The sequence below is a fragment of the Papio anubis genome, chromosome 9 (genome assembly GCF_008728515.1).
Source record: "Papio anubis isolate 15944 chromosome 9, Panubis1.0, whole genome shotgun sequence".
In the NCBI taxonomy this organism is placed as follows: Eukaryota; Metazoa; Chordata; class Mammalia; order Primates; family Cercopithecidae; genus Papio; species Papio anubis.
In genome coordinates this window covers 72,465,393-72,492,200 of record NC_044984.1, presented here as the reverse complement: position 1 = coordinate 72,492,200, position 26,808 = coordinate 72,465,393, and the positions used below count along the sequence as shown (strand labels likewise).

Here is a 26,808-nt window from a genome sequence, read left to right as displayed (position 1 = left end):
TTTTGAAATATACAATAAATTATTGTTAACTATAGTCACTCTATTGTGCTACCAATCACTAGACCTTATTTCTTCTAATGGTATTTTTCTTTTCTTTTCTTTTTTTTTTTTAGTTTTTCTTAGGTTTCATAAAGGTAGTTTTATCCAAATATTAATTATTGTACATATTTAGACTAAAATGATAATGATGCTACATCTTTTGATGTTATACATAGATTTAAATGGCAATGGTTTAAATCAGAATACAATTCCCCAACAAATGGCAGTGCTGGCCCAACAGGAGGAACACTAAGTCTTAATATATTTCTTTTATGTGTTTTTTTCATGCATGTTTATACATTCCTCACTTTATCCATTTGCATAAAAAGTACATTTACCTAAACACTAATAGTGATGTCTTAATTTCTGGAAGCTACGGGCAATTTTAATCATTGAAAGGAGAAATAAGAAAAATATTACCTCTGCCAATAACAGTCTGATTTTGAATGACTATGTAAGGCAGTAAATATATGAGATTAACCTATAAACAGAAGGTTCAAACAAACATTTGAACTTAATGAAAATGAGTGAAAAAATTATTGCCCATGATGCTCCGTTAATCAGTGACAGCAGAGGCTATGAACTTTTCATGAACCTTACAATACAGGATTAAGGCTTATTCATAGTACTCAAGTCTCATTGAGATTCAGTAGGCTGCTTTTAAATATACCTCACCGTTAACCTAGCTCTAAAATGACTCACTCATAAAACATAACTTCCTGTAGGCTACTTTTTAAAAAGGATAGAATTGTATTTAACAAACAGAAAAACTCTCTACAATTTCACACATTTGCAAAAGAACTTGAAACACTGGTTTTTTTCCTTAATAAATAAAGTTTCTGCCCAAGTGTGCTGGCTTACACCTGCAATCCCAGCACCTGGGGAGGCCAAAGCGGGAGGAATTGCTTGAGGTCATGGGTATTGATCAGCCCGGGCAACATAGCAATGACCTTGTCTCTACAACAATTTAAAAATTAGCTGGGCATGGTGGTGCGTGCCTGTAGTCCTAGCTACTTGATGGGCTGAGGCAGAAGGATTACTTGAACCCAGGAGTTCAAGGCTGCATTGAGCTATGATTGTGTCATTGTACTCCAGCCTGGATGACAAAGCAAAACCTCGACTCCAAAAATAAATAAATAAATAAATAAATAAAAATAAAAGTTTAAAAAATCACACTCTTTCAAAAATCGTATTTAAGAAAACATCTCTGGTTCTTTTATGCTTTTACCCTTTATCCTTAATGCTTTTACCCTTCAATAATCCTCTCAACAATAAACTTAAAAATAAAAAATGAGGAGAAAATACTATAGAACAATTAACAGTCATGGCTCAGAGAACAAAACATGGACAACTTGTCATTACTAAAATGACAGTATAGCAGACTACATGGTTTCACAGACTCCAAGTCATACCTCAATAAGTTTTATGAAATTGAATTCTACATCCACTCATTGATTATAATGAGTGCAAAAAAGCCCAGTGAAAGCACATGTAAGTGACCAAAAAATGGCTGGTGGAGCACCTGGCACATTCTTGGGTATTGAGCAGCTTAGAGTATGCCCTTATTTCACAACACAACTCCTGTGTACAAGTCATAGATGAATGTGATCTATTCACAGTAACATGATCTATTTCATCCTTTGTGTGCATGGCAAAAGCACAAGCTTTTTCTTAACAGCCATTACTTACTGTAGAGTAAAGAGAAGAAGTGCTGGACACCAGTGATAACGAAGAGCCATGAACTGGAGAAAACAAAGAGAACAATAGAGTTAAAATAACGAGGTCTACTCAAAAACCCCAGTCTTTACAGAAAAAGTAAAGAATGGGTGGTTAGGGAAATTAAGTAATAACAACTGGCTATAAGATTCTGAGAACCAGCCTGCTATAAATTTTTGGCAATCAGGACATTGAGACACGGAAGAGCCCCATTCATACTCCCTAAAGTATCTCAGTTGTCAAGTTATTAGACAGAAGTCTACAAGCATGAGCCCTACCAGCCTGTTTCTTACATATTGAAAGCTACGGTAAATTCCCGTATAATAAATAGAATAGCATGGAAACCCAAACTAAAGTTGCCATAAACTTTTAAACTTTAAAAAGCATATGTACTTTATTTGTTTCATTTGTATCCAACAAAGGTCCATTTTCAGATTTTTTTCCCCATATAATTTCAGGGAAATAAGTACTTTTATCTAATGTGTTATTACAACATTATCTGTGATGCATTAATCATACTCTTATAAATGTGGAATTACTGTTCCTTTACTAATTTTAGTAAGAGAAAAATACTTTTTTTTTCAAGGTGGTGTCTCAGAGAAATTGAGAACGGAAATGTCACACTGGCTTTTATCTGTTTCAAATATCATTATAAACATTGGACATTCTGCTTTATACTTCTGTACTTCCAATGTACTAAACCCAAAAGGTGGATAAAATGGTGCTGAATAGTATTTGCAGAAAAGTTTATCCTCTTTTTACTATGGAGTAGCATGGTTATTTCTGCTCATTGTGTATTAAACAAACACTAGTTAAGCATGAACAATGTGACAAGCTGCTGTTAGATCCTGGAACTACAAAAATAAATGAGATAAAATCCCAAAAGCTCAAAAAGAAGATATAATGTAAAAGATATTTACAATAGAGTACTACGAATGCTACTGAGATCAATATGGTGGGTACCACAAGGACATATGGGAGGTGCTTAAGACCTGATCAGGAGAGGACTGGAATAGCTGCACTAGGTTTGTGGCAACATGGATGAAAACAAGGGGATAGAATTGGAGGATACCAGGAAGAACCTTTTTAAAATTGAGTATATAGATGTGGTCAAAAGAGGAATAAAGAACAACCTCCAGTTTTCTAACTTGGGCAAAGCTACTACTCTATGTGATGTGCAAAATGTTGGTATTTGAGTCAATTATTAAAAAAAAAATTCTTTCAATCTCTAATAATACCCTCATAAACTAAAGTGTTACCCTGATGTACCAGAAAAAAGGTGAACAATTAATCAGGTGATCTCATTCTCATTCTTTTTGTTTATGATCTTAGAACATATGGCTCAGTCTCTTCATCTGTCAGTGTGAGCATTAGGTAGGATATCAATAAAGTCCCTTCAATCTAGTTCAATAAGTCTTGAATCTAGATCACCATTTAAGAAATAGAATAGGTCAGTATTCAATGTATGAGCACAAAAAAAGCCATCTTGCCCACTTAGGCTAGCTTTCAGAAATTCAGATTATTTAATCCTCATATATTGAAGGCCAGAATTTCCCCGTATATAAAAATCACTTTATTTGTAAAAGCTGCACTCTAGAAAGCCATCTGTATGCTTACCAAATTATTTTAAAAGTATTATAAGAAGCCTATCTGTGACGAGAGCAACAGAACCATTTCAGAAAGCAGTGTCCTTACATTTGAGAATAGTTATGTGTTGTCTGTCTACATGGCGACAATCAGTGGAGTCCTTGGATATAATTCACTGTCTGTCATAGTGAGCTTAGTGGTTTGGTTAATATTGCAAAAGGCAATGACAACTCTTCTCTACTGATTTAGTGCCAGTATATTTAATCCATAGTGGTGACCTGAAAAATATGAGCCAATTTGCACTGCTGCCTAACCCCTCAGTCAGAAGATATTTTAAATAAGAATGTAGGAAGGGAAAAGATAATGGAATAGAATTGTTCTTTATTCTCATATTTCATCCTTGTGACAAACCTATGAAGTTACAGATGCAGAACTTAGGGCTAAGAAAGTTAAGACACTTGCCTAAGTTTACACCACAAATAAATGGATGGCAAAAGGATTAAACTCTGGTATATCTCAAGATTTGGAGACCTTTCTTTTAAACATAATTATTAAGGTTAATAATTTCATTCTAATCAATTTGCACTTTACGTCTAGTTTTATTTTATCCTTAGCTGAAATGCTTTATAATATGTATGCTGTAAGTTTTCTTTATGGATACTAAAAAAAATTCACTAAATCAAAGAGAAAAGTCTCTCAAATTATTGTTAAATTTGACATTTCAGCTTCTAAAGTTTAGAAAAATATTTATATTTGAGCATCAACTCAGCTTCCTGAGGTTTTCAAGCTGATTTATTTAGAGTATTTACATAGAACTATATAACTATAAAGATATTTAACAGGTTAGGTGACAATTTTATTGCCATTGGATGAAGAAATAATGACTTATAAGCAAAAAAGTAGGTACAATATGAATTCTAAAATGATATAACAAAAAATTAGCACCAGAGGGAATTTCTGGGAATGTAAATCATCAACATGTGGTATTTTCATAAAATAATGTTTCTGGTTTGCATGTCTTTATGGCTCTTTAACCAAAATGTCAAACAAAACATTTGCTTTGATATTTGATGCACCTGGGAAAATAGTTTCTGTATATTTCTGTATTGGAAAAGTAGATTTAGTCTAAACTCTTCTACAGCCAAGTATTAATCTAAACAAATTCTGCCATATTTCCAAATGCATAAAGCAATAGAAGATAATACAGAATAAAACTTCTTCAAGCTTCTAGTTTCCCAAATGATAATTACACTAATTTATTTTCCTCTTCAGAAATCTTTGTGATGTGAGTGATGCAATGGTTTCCCTCTCAGGGTTTAAATAAAGTGACTTCATCTTTATTCCCCCCAGCACTTACCTTCTTCCATGCTGTCTCTGAATGAGCCTGAATGACTGATGGCACGAGGTCTTTCCTCCAGAGAAGTGGCACTCCCACAAAGCTGGGAGTCATCATAGAGATCGAAGGAAGAGTCTTGGGCTGGGATGCTGTTTGAGCGCATCATGCTGGGCCCAGGAAGGTTAAATTGAGACAAATTTGTTGGGCTCACTGAAAAACAAAGCACACAGAGCCTATTACTCTGAAGCTTGAAAGATGAAAATAGCAGGTTGATAGAAAGTAAGAACATGATCCCAATTCTCATGAAAACATGAATGTATAGTGAGTCCCTACTTAAGGTAAGAGTCTGCCTCTGAAATATCCAATAACAGATCCTACTGAGTCCCTCTTTTCCTCTAGCACTTTCATGGCAAGCCTTATGTCAATTTCTAAAGCAATAGTACACAAAACCAACAAGTCTCATGATTAGGATCATCATGATTATCAAAGTTAGGTTATAAGGAGATAGCATGTAATAAACATTTTTATAACTAAACACAATGTAACATACATGGTATCTGTAGCTCACCATAAGGTTAATTATATGAAATGATTTTCTACTCTGTTTAAGATGAGCATGTCACGATGAGATGGTCAAAAGTCGCAAACATGTTATATTTCCAAAGAAGTATCTTAAGTCTGTAATTTTTAATAAGAATTTATTTTTTTATTTTTATTTTTTTTGAGACGGAGTCTCGCTCTGTCACCCAGGCTGGAGTGCAGTGGCGCAATCTTGCTCACCGCAAGCTCTGCCTCCCGGGTTCACGCCATTCTCCTGCCTCAGCCTCCAGAGTAGCTGGGACTACAGGCACCGGCCACCGTGCCCGGCTAGTTTTTTGTGTCTTTAGTAGAGATGGGGTTTCACCGTGTTAGCCAAGATGGTCTCGATCTCCTGACCTCATGATCCGCCCACCTCGGCCTCCCAAAGTGCTGGGATTACAGGCGTGAGCCACCGAGCCCGGCCAAGAATTTATTTTCTTATTGCTTATTGCCAAATAGTCCTCATCTGGTAGTCATCAATTTAAGGAAATATTTGGTTGATTATATGTATAACTGCATTGGAAAACAATACCATTGTAAAATTTGGAATAAAAGCAAAGCAGAAAAATTGAGAAAGACATTCTAAATGTTTATATTTAAGAAAAGCAAGTTTGTTACTGGTATATGAGAAAGCAGGCAGGAGCCTCTTAAGATATAAAGGGAACTACTGAGTATTTCCAAAACTTTGGGGAATCTGTCTGTGGCTTAGAGTTGTTCTGACATCACTTAAAAATTTACTAAGTTTTTTTCTTTGACACAGGCACTAAACTTCTTCTTCATACAAGTACTGGCTCTCTAAACAATGTAAAACAGGAAAAGTATACCCAGAGGTTACTGGAGATAAGTATCTCATATTTGGAAGGCACTGTGCTTGATAATTCTGATATTAACTGAATTAACACACAGAACAACCCTCTGATAGAGCCAGTTATTGACTGGAGTAAAAGGAAGCATAGGACTAAGAATCACATATTTAAAATGTAATGGAAAAGGAAAAAAATATGAATCTGCAAAGTGTACAATCTATTGGAAAAAAAAGAAGAAAGGATGGAAAGAAGAAAAAAGTAAAAAAGGGAGAGGGAGAGGATCTGCCTATTTTTCAAGAACATTCCTTCAGCCTGCAGTGACCATTAGTACCATTTCGGTCTGATTAGTGACAACAGCCAGTAGGTACACTGTAGGACATTCAAGACTTAAAATGTCTATGTTTAAGGTGGCAGATTGCGGTAAGTCACCCTATTCTTGGCTCACAGTATGAATGTACTCTTGTTTAAATTAATGAAGTATTAAACAAATTTGCAAGGGCATCATTTTAGTATACATATCTATAGGGTTAGAAGTATATTTTATTTGCTTTTTGGCTTTGTATAATTCTTACCTAAATGATTGCAGAGATGTCCAAGTGAAGTGTACTTCTACAATTTCAATACATAATACTTAGCTCTATCAAGATGAAACATTAATGAGGATTAGGATAGATTTTAAAGGGAATAGTTTGCATTTATGAACACTTTTGATAGGTTCTCCATCAGAAATTACACCCAACTGCTTAAGAGTGTTCAATTAAGTTCATAACTATGACAGATCTGGTTTTAGATGTTGTAGTTGAATAGAAGGAAAAATATGACACAGACTCTGATTTCAAGAGTAGCCAGTAGGGCAGATGTTTGAAGAAGGAGAAAAGTCAATATGTAAAATAGAACAAGAGAAACTATACAATAGAAAACAAATGTAACACAGACAAAGATAACTTTTCGAATGGAAACAAATTAGTAAAGATCTTCTAGTGGTAGTTTTGCTTTCCATCTGCTTTGGGCAAATAACCCAGTCACTACCCTTCAATTATTTTATGAATAAACAATGGAAAAATAAAAAGCCTGTAAGATCCATTCAAAGCCAAGAGGCACACAAGAATTTCTAAATAGAAGAGAAACAGATGTGGCAATGTATCAGGAAAAAGAGGGCTACCAACTTTGTCTTAAATTGCATTTGCATAGCCAAGCCACTAATCTTTTGTTAAGATTATATATTTATTTGTAGTAACTTGAGGAAAACAGCATCTGATATCAATGTGGACTGGGTTTTTATGATATTATTAAATACTATTATTTTGAGACAGGGTCTCACTCTGTCTCCCAGGCTGGAGTATGCAGTGCCACGATCATAGCTCACTGTAGCCTCTAACTCCTGGACACGGGATCCTCTTGCTCCAGTGTCCTGAGTGCTGCTGGTATTACAGGCATGATCCAATGTGTCTGGCTGGACTGGGTTTTTAAATAACCCCAAGTTACTCTCTACCTTTGCATCTACAGCTAGACATTAACTAGTGAGTTTATTATACTGTTTTAGACATGAAGAGCTGTCTTATGCAATCTAAATTTGACTTATTTTGTAGAATCTGGATATATATAACTAGTAACAATAGGTGAAGATTCAGGAAAATTTTATTTGATCTCTTAAAGAAAGAATTTCAAAAGTGTTACTTCTAGATTTTAGTAGTTTCTGTCATTGGCGGGTTTAAAGAAGAAGCTAGAGATGTCATAAAATTTTACATAAGAGATGAAGGGTTGAACCAGATGTGGTCTCTTCTGACTGTGAGATTCTATGCTTCCAAAAGAATAGAAGACAGGAGTTTATTCTGAGAAGGTTGAAGGGTGAGCACGAAGATGGGAAAGGATTCAAGGTAGAGGAAGATTTGAGTACCAAAGCATAGAAACTATTCCTATGCAAAGGTGTTTAACAATCACTGTATGCAAAAGGATCCATCTAATTTAGAGAATATTAGATGGATATTAGAAGTGACAGTTTGACATTAATGTTCCTGCATGTAACCCTTGTGGCAAGGTGAAAAATGAATCTGAGAAATTGTTATCACTCATGGAGGCATGACAATGAGTCTCACCAGGTTATGAGATGGCTCACGAGAACTATGACCTCTTTTGTTTCTCTTCTATTTAGAAATTCTTGTGTGTCTCCTGGCTTTGAATGGATCTTAGAGGCCTTTTAGTCTTTCATTTTTTATTCATAAAAAAACTGAAGGGTAGTGGTTGGGTTATTTGACCAAATGAAGTTTCATCCAAAGACTTTTTGATTTATATAAGTTATATTTTGTTATTCTTTCTTGAATGGGAATGGTTTCTACTAGGGCTAGCACACTGGGAATGACACACAAATGATAGTTTACTGTGGCAGTAGCTCACAGTAGTCTACTAAATATGACATATTGTAGTGATCTTAATTTTCTACTATATGTTGTGATTTTTTACAGTAATATTTTTAAAAATTTTATATATTAACACATTTTAATTGGTAGAAAGAATAAAGAAAACATGAATACTGCAACTTTTGAACATTAATAATAATCCTGTATCTTACTGATTATTCAGAAAAGATAATGGTCAAATGAAAAATGCGTGATGTTAAAAGACAGCAAGAGGACATACTCAAGGTAATAACATATATATATAATTTAATAATAAAGTAACTTTACTTTATGATTGCATTTTAAGAATACTCATTTTCTTGCCCAATAAAGAGGTTCACGTGAACTGTAAATACAGTAAAAACTCTTTAAATATTACATTTTTGAAATTAGTCATTTTTTCCACTCTGAAACAATACAGCATAAAGGTCTCAAAATGCCTCATTTGAAGTCATATGTGCTTCTAAGATCTGGGGAGGTACACGAGAGTGTGTTGACATGGATAGGAATATCTTCTTTTATACCTCCCAATGGGTGAAAATGTTGAGACATAAGGGAGTCAACAGAGTAAGATCAATTTCAAATCTGCAATTGTCTACAGTTAAAGAAGCTTCAGCAAGGACAATGTCCCTGAAAATGAGAGACAGATGTAGGAGATATTCTGAATATAAAATCACAGTATCCTGTCTACTGAAAATGTACAATATGAAGAGCACAGTTTCAAGTAAGACTATTGATTACACAGATTTTGCACTAGAGTAGAGAGAAGGATGATACGTGAAATTGTAAGACAAATAGAAGAAAAGAACTCAAGAAAAGACTTTGATATGAGGTGGCTATATGGTCTAGCACATTGATGGGATTTTAGTTTTAGAACTGAAAAAGGTCTCAGACAGAAAGTGAAATGTTGATTTCAGAGATCAGAATTAAAGTTGTGAATGAGAACATAGAAAAAGGATTTAGGATAAAAAAAAAGTCTAAAGGAAAAACAACTTGGTAAACACATAAATATCAGGAGAAGAGGGAAGATGAATTGCATTGCCCAAGGTTTGCACCTAATACCTGGAACAATTATTAATATAGTCCCATTCACTCTCAAAAGTGACCTTGTGTCTACAACAAATGATACAGCTTTGTTAAGATAAGCAACCCCATGAGAAAGAATTGTAGTTGGAAAAGTATGAAGAGAATCAAGAGGGTAGTGTCACTTAAGTCATGGCCTGTCTGATACAGTTGAGATATCTCTGATATAAACCACAATAGATTAAGGGGGGAAACCCACATCCTAGAAAGGTAAACTTGACCTTTCAGACTGGGTTTCTATAGCAATGAAATGTAAGGGATGTATTTGATCAGTGGTTTTCTAATTCATCAGAACATTAAAGCTCTACAGAGAGCTTTGTTATCAGTAAATATTCACATTTCATTTATTAATTGTGTTTTAACTGTGAAAACTATGTAATAAAATACATTCCCAAGTGTGCTATAGAATCATTCATTTTTTAACACATTGTGATCATGGACATGTTGGCTTCAGTTGCCATGTTAACTTTAATTTATGCAAATCTTAGAATAAACTTATCTTTGCACAAATATTTGACATTTGTGGTAAATTAGTCCTTGATAGAAATCTCACAGTTTTGTGCTAGTCTTTTAAAAATACAGTCTGTGAATGTCTTTCACAAAATCCTGTGGTTACTGTCTTGTGAATTACTACTCAATTAAATGTAGACAAAACTCAGGCATATCTGATGAATGCTACTCTATGATAGTGTGAAACATGCTTTCCAATAAAACTAATGATTTGGCAGAATCTATCAAGTCTTACACACGTCTGCATCTTTATATACACTATATCCATCATTCTTTACAATATGACCTACGTATTATGTATCCATTCAAGAGATAACAAAATTGGTTTAAATGACTTCACCAATGTCAGACATAGTAAGTGGTGAGTCTTTTTGTTCCTAAAGAATAATGAAGGTGGATCTAATCAGAATAATAATGGTGAGGAAAAATAGAATAAGGAGTCAACTAATCAAATTAATGTGAATTAATGAAAAGAATTGATAGGAGACATGAAGTACTTAGCAAGCTTATAGCATTTTAGGTGATTTGGGTGTGTTTTAGATGTTGTAGGAAACTATTTTGTTTCATATTCCTATGACCTACACAAACATTTTAAATTCATTTTTTGAAGTTAAGGCATTAGGCTTTTTACTTTTTAAAAAAATCAGCTGCAACTTAAAGTAAACAAAATCTATACATTCTTTGGCATTATAGGCAAAGACTCTTATCACTATTATATTGTTAGGAAACAAAAGCTTGGTGTTTGATATGAAATCATTAGCTTATATGAAACCATGACCAAAATAATTGTTTTCAATTGCTAAAAGCCCTACTCAGTACAGTGGGAAGGGTTGCAATAGAGAAAACAAAGCCTTGAGTCTTGTCCTGGTTGAAAGCTGGAAAGTCCAACTTATTGAAAAATGTGAATCTTCTATAGGTACATGATTAGAATTTTTTTTCCAGTGAAAAGAGAAAAAGTAACGAGGCCCTTGGAACCCTCGGGGGCCAGGAGGGTTTGGGCCCGTAGTGTCTGGGCTTCAGGCTTGGGAGAAGGGAAGAAGAAGGAGACACTTGAGGACCCAAGGTGCTTCTCTGTGGGGATGTGGTCCATGGGTGCAGGAGCCCTTGGAGGCTGCTGCCTTGGCACTGCTGCTGGCCAAGAGAGATGTATTTTTGTCTAAGCCCTGGAAAGAGGTGCTGGAGTACCTGGAGAATATAGACCTGAAAACACTAGAGAAGTAACCAATGACTTTCAAAGCAAAGGAGCTATGGCAGGGAAGAATGGAGTTGTGATTGTGGCTGTGCCAGACTGTTTTCTCTGGCAAGAGGGGGCTGCAGACCTGTCATCCCTCAACCCAAGTTGGACGATCTGGGTGTCCCCCTCTATGCAGTTGTTAATGAGCAGATCAGGACTGACATAAAGTTTTTCCAAACTTGTTTCAAAAGAGAAATCCTCCTGGATGATAATAAAAAGTTCTATGGTCTACAAAGACAGAAAAGATGATGTTTATGGGATTTAGCCTTCTGGGAATGTGGCTTCCAGCCTGGAATCGAGGCTTCCCTGGAAACCTGGAAACCCAAGGCTTCATCCTCAGGGGAGTTTTTGTGGTGGGATCAGGAAAGCAGGGAATTCCCGCGCATGGATAAAAAGAATATGGAGACAAAGTAAATTCACTTTCTGTTCTGGAAGCTGCTAGGAAGATTAAACCAGAGACTTTGGCCTCAGAGAAAAAAATGATTGCATGAAACTGCCCAACTCAGAGAAACTATGGACATTCATTCACCTGTGTTCATGGAATGTGTTGTCCCCATTTGTGTCCCTAAGGAGTTAGAAATCTGCATTTATCTTATTCTCAGTATGACTTATTAACATATTTTAATATTATACTCTGTTTAGGCCCAGTGAGGCAAAATAGTCCCAAAACAAGACTGGCAAAAAGCTAAGAAAGCAGTGAAGGTTATTCAGCTGAAACCTGGAAAATATAAGGCTCAAAATTGACTGTTGTGCCTCATTACAAATGTGTATGGTGTTTGAGTTCTGTTATTTGAAATTATGTTCATTTTCAGGTCTTCAAAAATCTAATAAAACTTGATGATTGACTTGAAGATTAGAGAATATAAGGTTTTGGCTTGTGTGTTTTCTATTACTAGTTTTTTATATAATGTCAAAGTAGTACTTTCATGATGGAATTGATGTACTCTGGGATAGTTTGACAAAGGTAAATTATAAAGTGAAATTTCTTGTTTCATTGTCCTCTGTCCTAAATTCGGAGATGTATTTTTCTAGAAGGAATGATGATCTCTGGCTCTAATAAGATTATGCATCAAAACTCATCTTTAAGTACAAGTTTTTCTAATAAACTAATGATAAAAATATTTACCATAAAAATAATGAGAACACTTTATATGTGACTTTATAGAAGATAAACTGATTTTTAAAGTCATTGAATCTATTAAATGGTATCTGGCATATTGAGCTTTCTTTAATTATTTTGTTACTCAGAGTGTTTTTAATGACATTTTATGCATATTATTTTATACTTCATACAAATGATGCTAAATACAAAGTAACCCAATGACTATGTTGGTAATTTATTTTTCATTGTATCTATCTGAAAATATTCAGAGTACTGTCTTAACAGAAATTCTTGTATGCATTCTAAGGAGTTTTAATGTTAACAATGTTAAAAGAAGTTAACTTGGAGTCATGGAATTACATATCTTTTTCTTCCTAATTGTTTCTATTTTCTACAAAAGACTACTAATTTGTTTTAAGGATGTTTTAATATTTCAAGCAAATAAATAAGGAGATGCTTTCCTGTTTTTTAAGAGGATTCTAAAATGGAATGGAAAGGTCCCTGGGCTTAAAGTTATATGTTCTGGAACTGATTACTGCCTCGAACCCTTAGTAATGGTAAGACTTTTTCAAGTCAAGTTACCTTTCTGTGCCCTGGGCCTAGGCTAGAAAACAACCACAGTATTAACCTATGTTAAGCATTTGTCATGAGCAATAAACAGTATAATGTTTGGAGATTATTCTGTGAAGAGTAAACAATGACACAAATGGAAGGCACTGTTAAAGTGCCTTTATCCCTCCCTTTAAATGAAAATGTGTTGTGTTAGGGAGAGATTGCAGGGTTTCTGTGAGAGTGAGTGGTGAAAGAAACAAAACAAAATCAATATTTTAGAATATTTTACCCAAGTTAGAAAAGTGGTATTTTCCAGCTGCAGAAGATGACATGGCAGAAGGCGAAACCAGAGGTGACTGGTTGCCAGTGTCCTGAAGCCCTCCAGTAGAATGAGAACGCAACCACTCTTTGCCCTCTTCTTGGTTGGCCTGCCGAGATGATGGGGTATATCTGCAAAACAGCACAGCTATGACACTTAAGCACATCTACAAGGGCAAGGCAATGCCAAGACAGGAAAACAATTGAGAGGAGGTTACTATTCAGAATGAACGACAATTTCAAACAGATTGAATCTAATTATAATTGCTCAGTTCTTCCAGATGATCTTACACCATCTGTTTGAATCACATAGGAAAAAAATAAAATAAAGGGATTTGAGGAGAAAATTATGCTTCTATCAGATATGCGGTTGGAAATCATAAGCAATGAGCAGCCAGCCAAGTTAATTGAGAACTCAAAAGCACAGGGCTAGAAAGGATGTAAAGAGGGTGAAAACATGGACTACAAATGGAGGACACTGGTGGGCCAGGGCCAAGAGAAATGAAGTGATGGTCACAGAAGGCATAGGGAAATGGAATACATATTGTCAGCTTTTTGTTTTGTTTTGTTTTTGTTTAAGGAAAAACAGTTCTTTTGTTAAAATGCCACTTGACATCATGCCTAGATTACAAAAATAGGGAGGGAGATGTGCTCGCTTTACTGGATAATAAATTTCTGGAACAAAATATTAAAATGGAATAATTGCCAGCTATTTGCTATTGCTGAATAATTGGAGAGAAAAAATAATAATGGAGAAAGACCTAGTTTCGCCATTATTCACTGTTTCACCAAACTAAGTATATTTTCTTTTTGTAAGTAAATTCTTAGCACCAAAGTAGCCAACTTTTCATATGCATACAGTGTTATACCTCTATTAGTAGTTCATTCTATATCCCTTCCTCAGATAAAAGTACACAGTAAAAGATGGCCATAAGTTAAATTTTTATTTTACTTTTTATTATGGATGGAATAATTATTTTGAGATTATTAAATGATATTAGATTGATTCATATTTAAGTTGATCTCAGAGCAGCACCCCTGAAAAATAGAAATTAAAACAATTTTGAGATTTTATCAAACGGATTTTATAAAAATCATGCTTTAATTACAGTGTTTGTCCTGTGATGATGAAAATATGTTTTCTTTGTTTCAGATTGTAGCATCCTTCAACCTTTAAACATTAACTACCCACATCTGTAGACTGTATGGGTTTTGAGGATTTGCAAGCATATGCCTCCAACAGGCAAAAGTTAGAAGAGTTAATTTTATTTTAATTTGTTGAAATGAGTTCTGCATTCTACCAAAAGTTGCTGCCCCAAAAAAGCAACGCCTGGGACAAGTTTTTTAATTTTATATTATTTTATTTTATTTTATTATTTTATTTTTTAGCATTATTTCTTCAAAATAGTAATATTCACATTGGAATTTATTTAATTTGAGTGACAGCCTCAACCTCTACTAGTATCTCTACCTAAGGGGCTATCTCAACAACTGTTTGGGCCAGAGAAACCACCAAAATTAAAAGTGATTTCATCCTCAATGTCATTGCTACACTGCAAACAAACAAAGAAGGAAGAGAGACAGCACACAAAGTTTACATAACAACAGAGAGAGGCAGCAATTGTGCTGAGAGAAATATATACCTTAGTCCCTTTTTGGGTAGTGTATTTCTGTCAAGCTGCATGCTGTTAAAACAAAGAAAATCCCTAAGGACATAATGTAAACAAAACTTCCAAATTACACATCCAACAAAAATGGTTCTCTGAACTACAAAAAATAATTTTTTGGTAACACACATATAATGCTTAACTAATTGAAAAAGGCCAACTAAAGGTGACAAGATGTCCATTCCCATTACACATATTGAGTTCCTTTCTAAGGCAGTACCAGTCAATGATAGTTTACTGATAGGATTACTAGAAAATAGATTAAATCATGTTAGCATAATTTTCCTCTGAATTCTATTGATTAAATACTATCTTAGTTTTTCCTTCACTATGCAGCGGACTAGATTTTTGCTATGATATCACATGCAAAATAAAATAGACCTGCTCTGGCTAAGTTAGAGTGACAACTTCCAATGGACAGAGATGGTATAAAACATCGTTTAATACTTATATTTTGTCTTCAAATTATTTTTAATAAAAAGGCATGTTTATTTCCCATTTACACATGTGAAGAAAGATATATGAGTCTTTGCTTAAAACTTAATTGTCTCTAGTATCATTTATTTAAATATTTTAATGAAATTAAGCGATACCATCTTTTAGAAATCATAAATTAGGTATTTAAAAGGCTGTACATTTATCATCTCTATTTTAAGGAATTCACAATTGGTAACAAGAAGGAATGAAAAGGTATGTCTAGAGAAAATGAGAAATGGCCTCTCTAAAAATACAGGAAGAGGATATCAACAACTAAGTGGGACAAGTCTAGGGATTTCTTTTATAATCTCTGGCATGTAGATAAGCAAAGTGTAAAATTAATTTAAAATGCAGAATTATAGCTTTCTTCCTTTAGGACCTCGAATGATCAAGATTAAATACACAGGGTGTGCATAATGGGGATGATATAACATGAATGTAAAAAGACTGACTTGAAATTTAATCACTCAAACCAAAGCTAAAATGTTTTCTTCTATGTGTACTCCATTATTTAGCACTGCAAACAAACGCATCCAAAGGCTTTATACAACTTTACTTTACTGGTAATGTCCATGTAAGGTAATTGCTAATATTATGTAGAGGCCAGTTACACTATACATGTTGACTACAGAAGTTTTCTTAGTATTGTGGATAAACAAACAAAAGAAATCATATTGAACAAATATGAGAAATCTCCAAATATGTACCACATGTGCTAAGACATTTATGTGGTCATAAGTCATTTTAAGGATTACCTCTTTCCATGTGGACAAGTTAAAGTTTAATGCCACAAAGAATATTGAAAGTTGGTATTCTTCTGACAAACTCATCCAGTTGTATAAAAATTATATATTTATATGATGAAGAGCAATTTAATGAAAAAAAATTAGAACAAATACATTTAAAGTTACCAAAATAATTTAAATCTTTATTTAGAAGTATGTTTGAATCTAGATATTAATGATTTTATAACATAGACAATTTCTGCAAACCCCCAAAGGTTGCAAACTCATATGCCAGCAAGGGCCAGATAGGGCATGAAAATGAATGTGGTGGGGATTTTAGTCAACAGTCTGAAGCAGACAGTCACTGTCTGCCTAGAGCCAATAGTTTCTGGGCAGAAATGTCAAGGCAGTGTTGCCAGATCTGACATTTAAAGACAAACCCGGAATTTGCAAAGTTGGTTACTACAAATTATGTTAAAAATTTAGTTGAGTCAGACACACGAAACAAAGCCCAAAACAAATATAGACCAGTTATGGCTCAATGGCCACCAATGACCTAGAGCAGCTGCAGAGAGAAACTGTTAAAAAGTGTATTTTATTATTTTATTTAATTTAATGAAGAAGAATTTAAACAAAAATGAAAATCTATAGGAAAAGCTACCGATTTAAATATAAGTATCAAAGAAATCATCTAAAATTTGAGACAAACAGGTAAATCATGAACTTATATACATCTTTATTATAGATTGCTAATTAACTTGCCTTAAAATATTTACATTAATACATTTTCTCTCGGGTGTAGCTCTTTGGTTTTCTTAGCATTTCTGACATTCTACTGATTAATTAATCATAATGAAGCCAGTATCACCCCCTAGATCTACTTTTCTCTTCAATAGGTCATAAACTTTCTTAAATATACTTGAAAGGATTAGAGCAATTTGCTATTGCTTACAGTTCTGTTGTCAATAAAACAAAAAGCCCAGTGTCTTATATCAAAATTTATTTTAATCTAGTAATTTACTGTAAGGTGCTAATTAATATTAATATTATATACTATAGCTATGTAGTTAACATGTATTTTTTACAGCTTAATATTCATGAATGCATTTTATTAAGGCTCAAAGGCCAAACATATTTATCCAAAATTAAAGTTTATTTCAGAAAAAGTATTTATTTGGTTGTTTTAATGTTAGAATATTCCCATTTTAAAAATTGGCCTATTTCGGGCTGGGTACCGTGGCTCACACCTGTAATCCCAGCACTTTGGGAGGCCACGTCGGGTACATCACTTGAAGTCATGAGTTCGAGACCAGCCTGGCCAACATGGTGAAACCTCATCTCTACAAAAAATACAAAAATTAGCCCAGCATGGTGGTCCGCTCCTATAATCCCAGCTACTCAGGCAGCTGAGGCTTGAGAATTGCTTGAACTCGGGAAACAGAGAATGCAGTGAGCCGAGATGGCACCATTGCCCTCCAGCCTGGGCGACAGAGCAAGGCTCCATTTCAAAATAAATAAATAACATAACATAACATAGCATAAATCAAATTGGCCTATTTCAAAGATTGAACATGTACAATAAATAAATCTGCTTAAAAAGAATAAGAAATTACATATTTTCTAGTGTATTTCTATAGTGAAAATCTTATTGACTTCAGTTAAAATATAGATTAGAGTAAAACATGAAAACTGCATTTTGGTTATAGCTATGTAACGAACCAATCTTATCATCTAGTTTTGATTTGAGAGTTACTTGGTTATAAATAGTTACTTGACTGTATTTCTGAATCCGGGATTAATGTCTAAATGCTGAAGAAATAGGTTGATGGCTAAATGGCCAACTTGTTGCAGATTATCTTTATAATTAAAAAATAACCAGTATTGTGGAAGGTAGTTGTGGTCAATAAATGATAACCTATTTGCAGTATGCTTGGTTTGGTTATCAACTTGATATTTAGAATCCTTACATATGAGCATACAATCTAGGATACATTCATTACAACTATAGGTTGTTAATGTATTTTAACATAATATATTCATTAGAAGCTTTATAAATGACATGTGAAGATGTCCATTTACCTTAGAAGTGCTGAAACTAGAATCAAAGATTTTATAGGAAGCCTGACTTTTTAGGTGGAAAAATGAACCCTTACTGGTTTTTACGTATGCTATGTATAACAGCATATAACAGCAAAACCATAGGGAAATGGTTACATTTTAGGTGCTGTCACTCAGCTGTTTGTCTTGGCTCAGTTTTTTTTCTTTATGAGGAAAAATGTATTTTGTAATCAGCAGCCCACCATAGCAAGCACGAATATTTTAGTTAGTGCTAAAATTATGTTATCATTGGAAAGCCCCATTTGCATGGCTGTCCCTGTCTCATTGTTAGGCACGTAGGAAGAGGGATAGAAGCAATGTTTTGCTCTGGGTTTTGTATTTTACAAAGTCAAGAGAAAATGGGGAATTTCAAATTGGGACATCCTAGATTAAGGGGAAACTAGTGTAATGCAGAGAGTGTCTAGTTAAGGGCTTTAATTGATGTTTCAAAATATCATTCTGGGAGTAAGGCTGAAGGTCTAGAAAACAAATGCCAATGTCAATATCAGAGTTAAAAAATAAAAATAAAAAAAATTTTAAAAAAACAAGGGAAGATATAGAAAGATATATCAGGTATTTTCTGTGACCAGTATTTCTTTCCACATGTGGCCAAGACCATGTTTAAAGCTTTACTTGTGTCAAGAAACAAATAGCATTGCATTTATCAGGGAAAAAGAAGTGGTTTTAAGACATCTTCCTGGTGGTAAGAGTCAGTATCAGTATAACCAAGAAAGGATCACTTTGAGGAAAAAATTTAGAGTGATTTGCTCAAAAGGGATGCTTCACGATAAGCATATTAGGTAAGAAATGCCTTGTTATATCCTCCACTTTAAGTGTATATATATATATATACACACACACACACATATATATATATATCCAATGAGAAACACTTTGTAATATGATTACTTTTTAAGTGGTCTATTAAAAATGGCACTGGCACTATAATTTTCTCTAATAACTCATGTCTGACAATTGATTTTTTTTTTTTACCAGGTCAACTAGGATTTCCCAGCAATCCATCTGCTATTTTTTCATAGAAGTGCAAATGGAACAAATTTAACATATTGCTCTGAGCATAACTGTAGAATAATTTCAATTTGGTCTTTGAAAATGCTTAAGTCATCATAAGGAGCTAGTGTTGTTCTGAAGCTTAAGCCAAATCATTAAAATGTCTTCAGGAGACCTCATTCAATATCTATATACATGCCTTGAATTTTATTCACATTGCCTACTGGGTATAAATGTATGCATTCACATTAACAAAATTATCCACTCACTCTACCTTTAATGATTTTATTCCTCTGTAAATTTGGTAATAAGAGCAAATGAAAGGCCCAGTTGCATCAGTCTTACATCCTTTTGCACAGGGGCACTCACAGTGAAATCAAGGGAATTTAATGGGGTGGGGGGTAGGCATAGTGCAGGGAAGAGGGGGAGGATGTTATCAATGCCTCCAGGAAAGCTCACCTTTCTGAGAGAGTAGATCTCACACTACCCGTTCTCATGAGCAGGCTCTGGACCTCGTGAGTGCCTGTGGTCAGTCCAGACAAGGAGCCATGATGGCTGAGGGGGAGGTCAATGGACTCAGAGCTCGTATGGAGGCTAGTCATGGACTGGTAGCTCGGAGTGTCCTTGCTGCCTGCAGAGGAACTGCTCATATTGGCAGCCCACACGAGACCACCTGATGTGAAAGAGTGAACCGATGCTGGGCTGGAGGCCAACGAGTGACTTAAGCTTATAACATCTGTAGTTAAGTCTGAGGGTTTATTGAAGAGAGGGCTGCTGCTGCCGCTTAGCCCACCAGCACTGCCCATGCTGCCCGTACCGGACGACGGTGACTCCAGACTGCCTTGCCGCGCTAATGTGGTACTAGGGCTGGGCATTACTGAGGAAGATTTCACACCCTCAGTATTAGGTGCAGAGGCAGATTTGCCACCTGCCTTGGCACCAAACAACCTAAAAGAAAAACAAATAACAACTTCAGTTGTTCCAAGAAGCTAATATCCACATTTAATATTTAGGGTTACAGTACACAGAGCCAAGTGTGCTTTGGTGTACTGAACTACAAAGCACTTCCTGTCTCTATGTTAATGAACTTTTATAAGCTTGGACTTCCTTATCAAGTGCGGAAAATCTCTCATATAAGGGTAGGTCAGTACTGGGCTGCTACTAGGGAAAGAGGGGAAGTGGGTGGAACAAAAGTAAGTCAAACATGAAAACCCCTGGTTTTCATAATTTAAGTGATCATGAGACTTTCACTCAAATTCAGTAGTTTGACCATACTTGCTGTTACCTATTTACAGAACCATTATAATGAAACAACTTCTACGCATTCGATAGACAACACTTAAATGACTTCTTCTCTTGTTTTTTTATTTTTAATTTTTTAAACAGTTTATTCAAAATCTAGAAGGAACGCTTAAGGCAAGTTTAGGAGTTGTGTTGAGTACCTGGTGGCCTGAGTGACTGTCAGGGAGCAGGTGGTTGGAAACAATATTGACATTGTCGGCAACAAGTCAGTTTGTCTGTATTTTCCCCAGCAGAGGCCAAAGGGTTTTATGTCAGTTGCCAGAGCTATTCAAATACTTTTTTTTTAAATAGTGATTTGAAACAGAGCTGGTGCTGTTAGATTTTGGAGTTCAGTTTAGAAAACATTTTAGTTTTGTAAATGAAGCAGATGGTAGAATCAAATTTATGTAAATATGGAAATACAATGATATGAAGTAATGGCATAATGATTACTAATTAAGTTGCAATGAAATCCATATTTCCTAGAGCAAAATATTTTATGACGAATATGAGAAATTGTTTCATAGGTAATGGGCCACAGGAGGGCACTATTGGCTTTTACTTAAGAAACAGAAATATTTAGTCTCCCTATAAGCCATAATTCATTCTTCCCAATGAGAATCAGTTTTTTGAAAAGACAGTTCTGCAGCATTAATATTTCTACTGATGAATAAAACCTTTAGGTTTTTCAAACAATCAGGTATCTGAAATTGCTTTATCGTAAAAATAAATGTTTCAAAATCCTTCATTTCCAAGATATCAAAGTTCTGGGTTGAGTCAACAGAATAAAAACAAACATTAAAAATATTGAACCCATAATTAACTATAAGCCACACTCTACCATTTTGCAGATGAGAAAACAGACCCAGAGAGGTTTAGATCTTTGCCCCCAATTGTTAACTGCATTTATTTTCCTACCACTTAAAAACACATGGGTATTTAAAAACAGTGATATCTTAGAGCAGAACTTCACATATTTAAAACCAAAAACAATCCAGGAACAGAAACCAAGTCATGATCCTTACCAGAGTCATGTCAAAGAAAGCAGATGAAGAGTTAGAAAGCTTAGCCCACTCTTCAGTGGTGATACTGTACCAAATATTGGAATCGTTTCAAATTCTGTCATATCTTGATTGTCTTGAATGTGTCAAGCTATGATACTGTATAAGTCTGTCCAATGTAATCCATTACAAGGAAAACAACTTAATCTACATTTATGATCACCAACTCATTAAGAGCCAGCAAGAAAATGACACTGGAAATGAATGCCAACACTCATAAAAACCTATTTGGTTTTAATTTTTAATGTGAAAAGGAGGAACGGAAATCTATAGAAATTTTACAAGCTACTACTTTGCCTTATCACTACATTTAGATATTACCATCAGTTTTTAAGTCCCTTAGATGTTGTTTGTGTTGCTAATATTACAATGACAGTGAAATTTTGAAGTTTGACTGTTTCTCACAATAAGAACTATTTTTTTTGTTAACCGTTTATATAAGCTTCATAGAACTCACTGTGTACTTTAAAGAATTCTAAGATATATATGTACCTTATATGTATTTAGAATATATATATACACACACACACACAATTTATATGTAATACATTTGTCTAACACATCCTTATCCTTTATATTTTTCAGCATCATTTTATACATCCTTACCTTCGAAATGTGGGTGAGGCAATATCTGGATACTTGGATCCTGGCTGCCTGAGACCTTGTGCACCACAGGCGCTGGCAGAAGTGGGGCTGGATTTGGGGGAACCTGACAAAGAAACACTTTCTGAATCTGAGACTGCTACTTTTTCCTTTTCCTTGTCTGTTTGGTTGACGGTGACAGGACTTGAGCGCCCTGACCCAATTTTAGTTGGTTCTCTCAGTTTTGAGGTGGTGGCCCCAGCAGACTTGCTGCTGACGTTGGAATCAATACTGCTGGTACTGGATCTGTGGCCACCTCGGCCAGGAATGCCACTGGTGCTGGACTTTGAAGGGCGGGGCAAGCTGCGATATTGTAGGGTAGTCTTTGAGCTAACATGCAGCACAACATCATCCTGATTCTGTGAACCGTCCAAACTGGTTTTTCTCCCTGCATTTGACTTCCCGCCAATGGCAGCAGATTTTGGAATTTTACCCAGTGTTGCAGAGCCACTTGTTATGGTTGCTCCACTGCTAGTGATCATGGCAGATGACCCTACTCCACTTGGTTTCTTAAAGCCAAAGGAGCTGGTGGCAGTCGATCTTCCAATGCCTGAGGGGGGCTTTTTCCCTTCATCTCCACTGCTTTTTCCTGCATCTGAAGGAGACCTTTGTAGAGATGATCCTTTTAGGGGAGCTTTTCCTTTCTCAGACGCTTTGGCATCATCAGTTTTCCCTAATTAATGAGAAATACAAATATGTGTGCCTGTACAGTTTGATATCACCACACTTCATGAAAACAATGTGTAAAATGTGAATGCTTCTTTACATTTCTTCCCTTCCTAAATGTATTGCCTTAGATCAATATTCTAACATATTGAGAGGACTGAGTGCATCGCTACAAAAATTTGGCTGTTAGAAGAAACATTATGAGAGATAGAAGAGATAAAATGAAAACATATGTTTTGATATTTGTTAATGTCTTTTATTTTGCAACTCTCTTTAAAAGGACAGCACTTAAGCCTATCAAGCTAATTACTAGAAAAAGAATTCATTTGAATATCTGTGAGATGATCACATTTGGAGAACCCTGTTAATTAGTGCTTCAGGTGGCACTATTTCTAATTAGGCACTATTCTAAAAATAGGGGGAGAGTCTTTTTTAAAAAGTATGGTACAATTTTGAAGAATTATTTTATTCTCTTCTTTCCTGAAGTCTAATACACAGACAATGTTTCAAATCTCCAGCATTCCAACTGATTAGTGTCATTGCTTTTTCCTCTCAGAGTCTGCAGTGAAATTCAGTGGCATATTTAGGGTAAAAATTCCAAACTTTCATTAAGAACTCAGAACAACAATGACAGAACTTTATTGTTGCTTTAGCAACCTAATCTTATTTTCCTATGACCAGAAATAACTCTGGCAAAGTAAGGCATCCAGCACCCTTAGTTTGTGAGGGGGCTCTCCAGAGAATGCCTAGATATAGGCCCTACTTGGGCTTCTATGACAAGTTTGTGAAATGTAGATAAAAAATCTATTTAACTATTCAACTCCATGTTTAATATGGATAAGCATTTGATATTTTACAAATGCTATTGTTAGAGAAAACAAAGACTGAATGGAAACAATAAAGTAAAGCACTTTTGCATAACAGCTGCCAAACGACAAGCCTACCAGGAGTTTTGAGCGCACTTGTTCCAGCTTTCTGCCTAGATTGTGCCCCTCCTTGGGCAGACATGCCTCTTCTCCAGGAACCTGTCTGTGAAACAGATAGGGAAGCTTTCTGCCCTGCCTTCTCGGGGTCTTCAGGAAGTCCAGAGGACACAGTCTTCCACTTGCCACCAGCATCCCCATGGCTGTCAAAATCTTCTTCTGGTTTTTTCAGTTCCTCAGGACTATCCCAGGTCTCGTCTGCGGTGGAGCGTTTCTCTGAATCTGTCTTCAGCTATAAAGACAAATATTACAGAAAAACTTCATGTAGAAAAATTTATAAAGTGTGAATTAAGGCAATGAAATGTACTTTCAGATAATTGGATAAATCCAGAGATTCTATTTTGATCTATCTTCACTTAAATTTTATTAATTTTAGCCACATAATTCCCACTTGCAGATATTAGAGAATGTCAGAATAAGTATGTACAGAAAACACCAATTAAACGCTACAGAAAGGTAGAAATTTTCTATATCAAATGTAGTAAGAAGTAGTAAGACGAGCTAGAACTTAATGATGTAATGTCCATTTTTGATTTATCATTCACACGAGATCCAGTGATGTATTTCAGCGATCATAGACAATTAATCAAGAACTATCTAAAATTAGACTATGAAAATACTTGTTGGATTTTTAAACAAATATATCAATATTATAAGGAGAGATATGGCAACATAAATCTTTCTGAATTAGATTGTAATCAATTGAATATATATTATATTAAGTATTGATATGTTACTTTTATATTATATTAATATAGAATTATATATATTAATATATACATATCATATAACTTGGCGGTGTTATCTATACAAATATATTAAATATATAAAATATTAATATATTAAATATATAAAATATATTTATACAATATATAAAATATATCTATTTATATATTGTGTATTTATGTTTTATATTTGTATTTATATATATGTAATATAAATAATATAATAATATACACAGATATAAAAATATATTAAGTATATATAAATATATACTTATATACGATATATAATATATTAACAATAAATATATTTGTACAGATAACTATACCACCAGGCTATATGGTACATATATTACATATATATAACATATATATTACACATATATATATAACACACACACATATATATATGTAAGCTGCTTCTGTTTATTCAAAATTGGCTGAAGTGCACATTGTTGTTCCTCCTAAGGGTTGTGGCTTTAGGAAAGACTAAGATTAAAGACACTTCGGGGTTCAGGAGTGGCAAAGGGAGTCCCTATTATCTCTGCATTTTCCAATGTCTGTAATAATTTTGGACAAAGAGCTTGTGCTATACCTTAATCTAATATTAAGTAATTTGGGGGAAGAAACTGGCAGAAACACTGGAAAAAGAAAGGCGGTAATTCTCACCTGAGTGTTTTTCCTGGAGGGGACGGTGATGTTGGAGTAAGAGCTGACAGAGGATGTGTTCAGGTCATCAGTGCTGATGTTATCAAGCGTGTCACTGAGACCACTGCTCACTGAACTGCTGTCATCCCAGCTAAAGGCAAGACATGAAAGAGCAGTGAATCAAACACAGGATGCACAACGCAAGTCACCTACATTTCCATACAACCTTCACAATGTATTATTAAGACAATCTTTTTTTTTTTAATCTTATGAAAAGTCATTTACTTCCCATTTTGGGAAAATCATATGTATATGAACAGAGGGTCTACCTGAGAATAACCTTATCTGATATTTAGAAAGAATCAGTGTCTAGAACAGCATCCACATTCCAGAAGAATGTGTATGGAATGAATGAAATCACTGATAGAAGTACTGCATGATATCATGAAAGAATAATATTACAGCTGACTTTTTTATCTCTAAAAATTGAACCAGGAATCATAAAGCATGTACAAATTTATTCTTTGTTTTAAAAATCAAAGACCTGTGCTGTAGTCAGAACCGGAAAATCATTAATCATTATTCCTCCTAGCTTAGGAACTACTTTCAATCATTCACAGAGTCTTATTGGATGAGTCTCATTATTCTTTGATCACCAAGAATATTGAGATTCATTCAATTATAGCATCTCTCCTGCTATCCCTCACATTTCCATCCGTGATAACATACAGTATCCTCTTATCTGGCCTTCATGCTTTTCATCTTTCCCAATAAAACTTTTTCTGCTAACATGGAGTCACTGATCAAAAATTCACATCTGGCCATGTCACAACCTTGCTCAATATCCTTCAAAGATTTCTCCTTTCCCAAACAGTGGTTACTAAAATGAAATGCCCCTGTGCCACACAGTGCACAAGCAAATCGATCTGAAATATAAGAGAAATAGTTGAAATTCTGAATATAGTCATGTATTACATATTGTACTAACTAACTGTATTGTTACATACTGTATTAACAACAGGGACATGTTTTGAGAAATGCATCATTAGGTGATTTTGTTCACGGTGAGAATGCCATAGAGTGTACTTATACAAACCTAGATGGTATAACTTAACTACACACCTAGGCTATGTGGTATAGCCTGTTGCTCCTAGGCTAGAAATGTGTACAGCATGTTACTGTACTGAATACTGCAGGCAACTCTAACACAATGGTAAGCATTTGTGTATCAAAACATGTCTGAACAAAGAAAAGGTACAGGAAAAATATGTTATTATAATCTTATGGGACCACAGTAATATATGTGGTCCTTCAATGACCAAATAACTGAAGTGTTATTCTGTGGCACATGACTACATATTTATTTTTAATCTAAAGAAGGATAAATTAAATAGGCTGTATTAATATCACATGGAGGATAACATAGGCACCTTCATTTAGTGAATGCATTAGATTATGCAGAAATAATGTTGAATAAGCAGCATAAGCTGAAGGAAAATGAGAACTCCACAATGAAAAGGTGGACCATAGTTCTCTCACTTACTGGCTGGTTCTCAGCTTATTGTGATGT

General features: G+C 34.7%; 1 protein-coding gene and 1 pseudogene across 12 annotated transcripts in view; one reads left to right on the top strand and one right to left on the bottom strand.

The window, feature by feature from the left end:
- The window catches only part of NAV3 (neuron navigator 3), a 946,218-nt gene that overhangs the window by 71,587 nt on the left and 847,823 nt on the right, over positions 1–26,808 (bottom strand). For 8 of the 12 annotated variants that reach the window (XM_021923304.2, XM_031651088.1, XM_021923300.2 and 5 more), the window contains 8 exons: positions 25,260–25,389; positions 23,830–24,100; positions 22,184–22,892; positions 19,695–20,183; positions 14,902–14,943; positions 13,230–13,390; positions 4,700–4,888; positions 1,729–1,781 (listed from right to left, as the gene is read on the bottom strand). In XM_021923304.2, the coding sequence (XP_021778996.2) occupies positions 1,729–1,781; positions 4,700–4,888; positions 13,230–13,390; positions 14,902–14,943; positions 19,695–20,183; positions 22,184–22,892; positions 23,830–24,100; positions 25,260–25,389 (2,044 nt within the window). The remainder of the gene's footprint in view (positions 1–1,728; positions 1,782–4,699; positions 4,889–13,229; positions 13,391–14,901; positions 14,944–19,694; positions 20,184–22,183; positions 22,893–23,829; positions 24,101–25,259; positions 25,390–26,808) is intronic. The other 4 variants (XM_021923301.2, XM_021923302.2, XM_021923305.2 and 1 more) reach the window with 3 other exon arrangements.
- Positions 10,973–11,777, top strand: LOC116268963 (annotated as a pseudogene).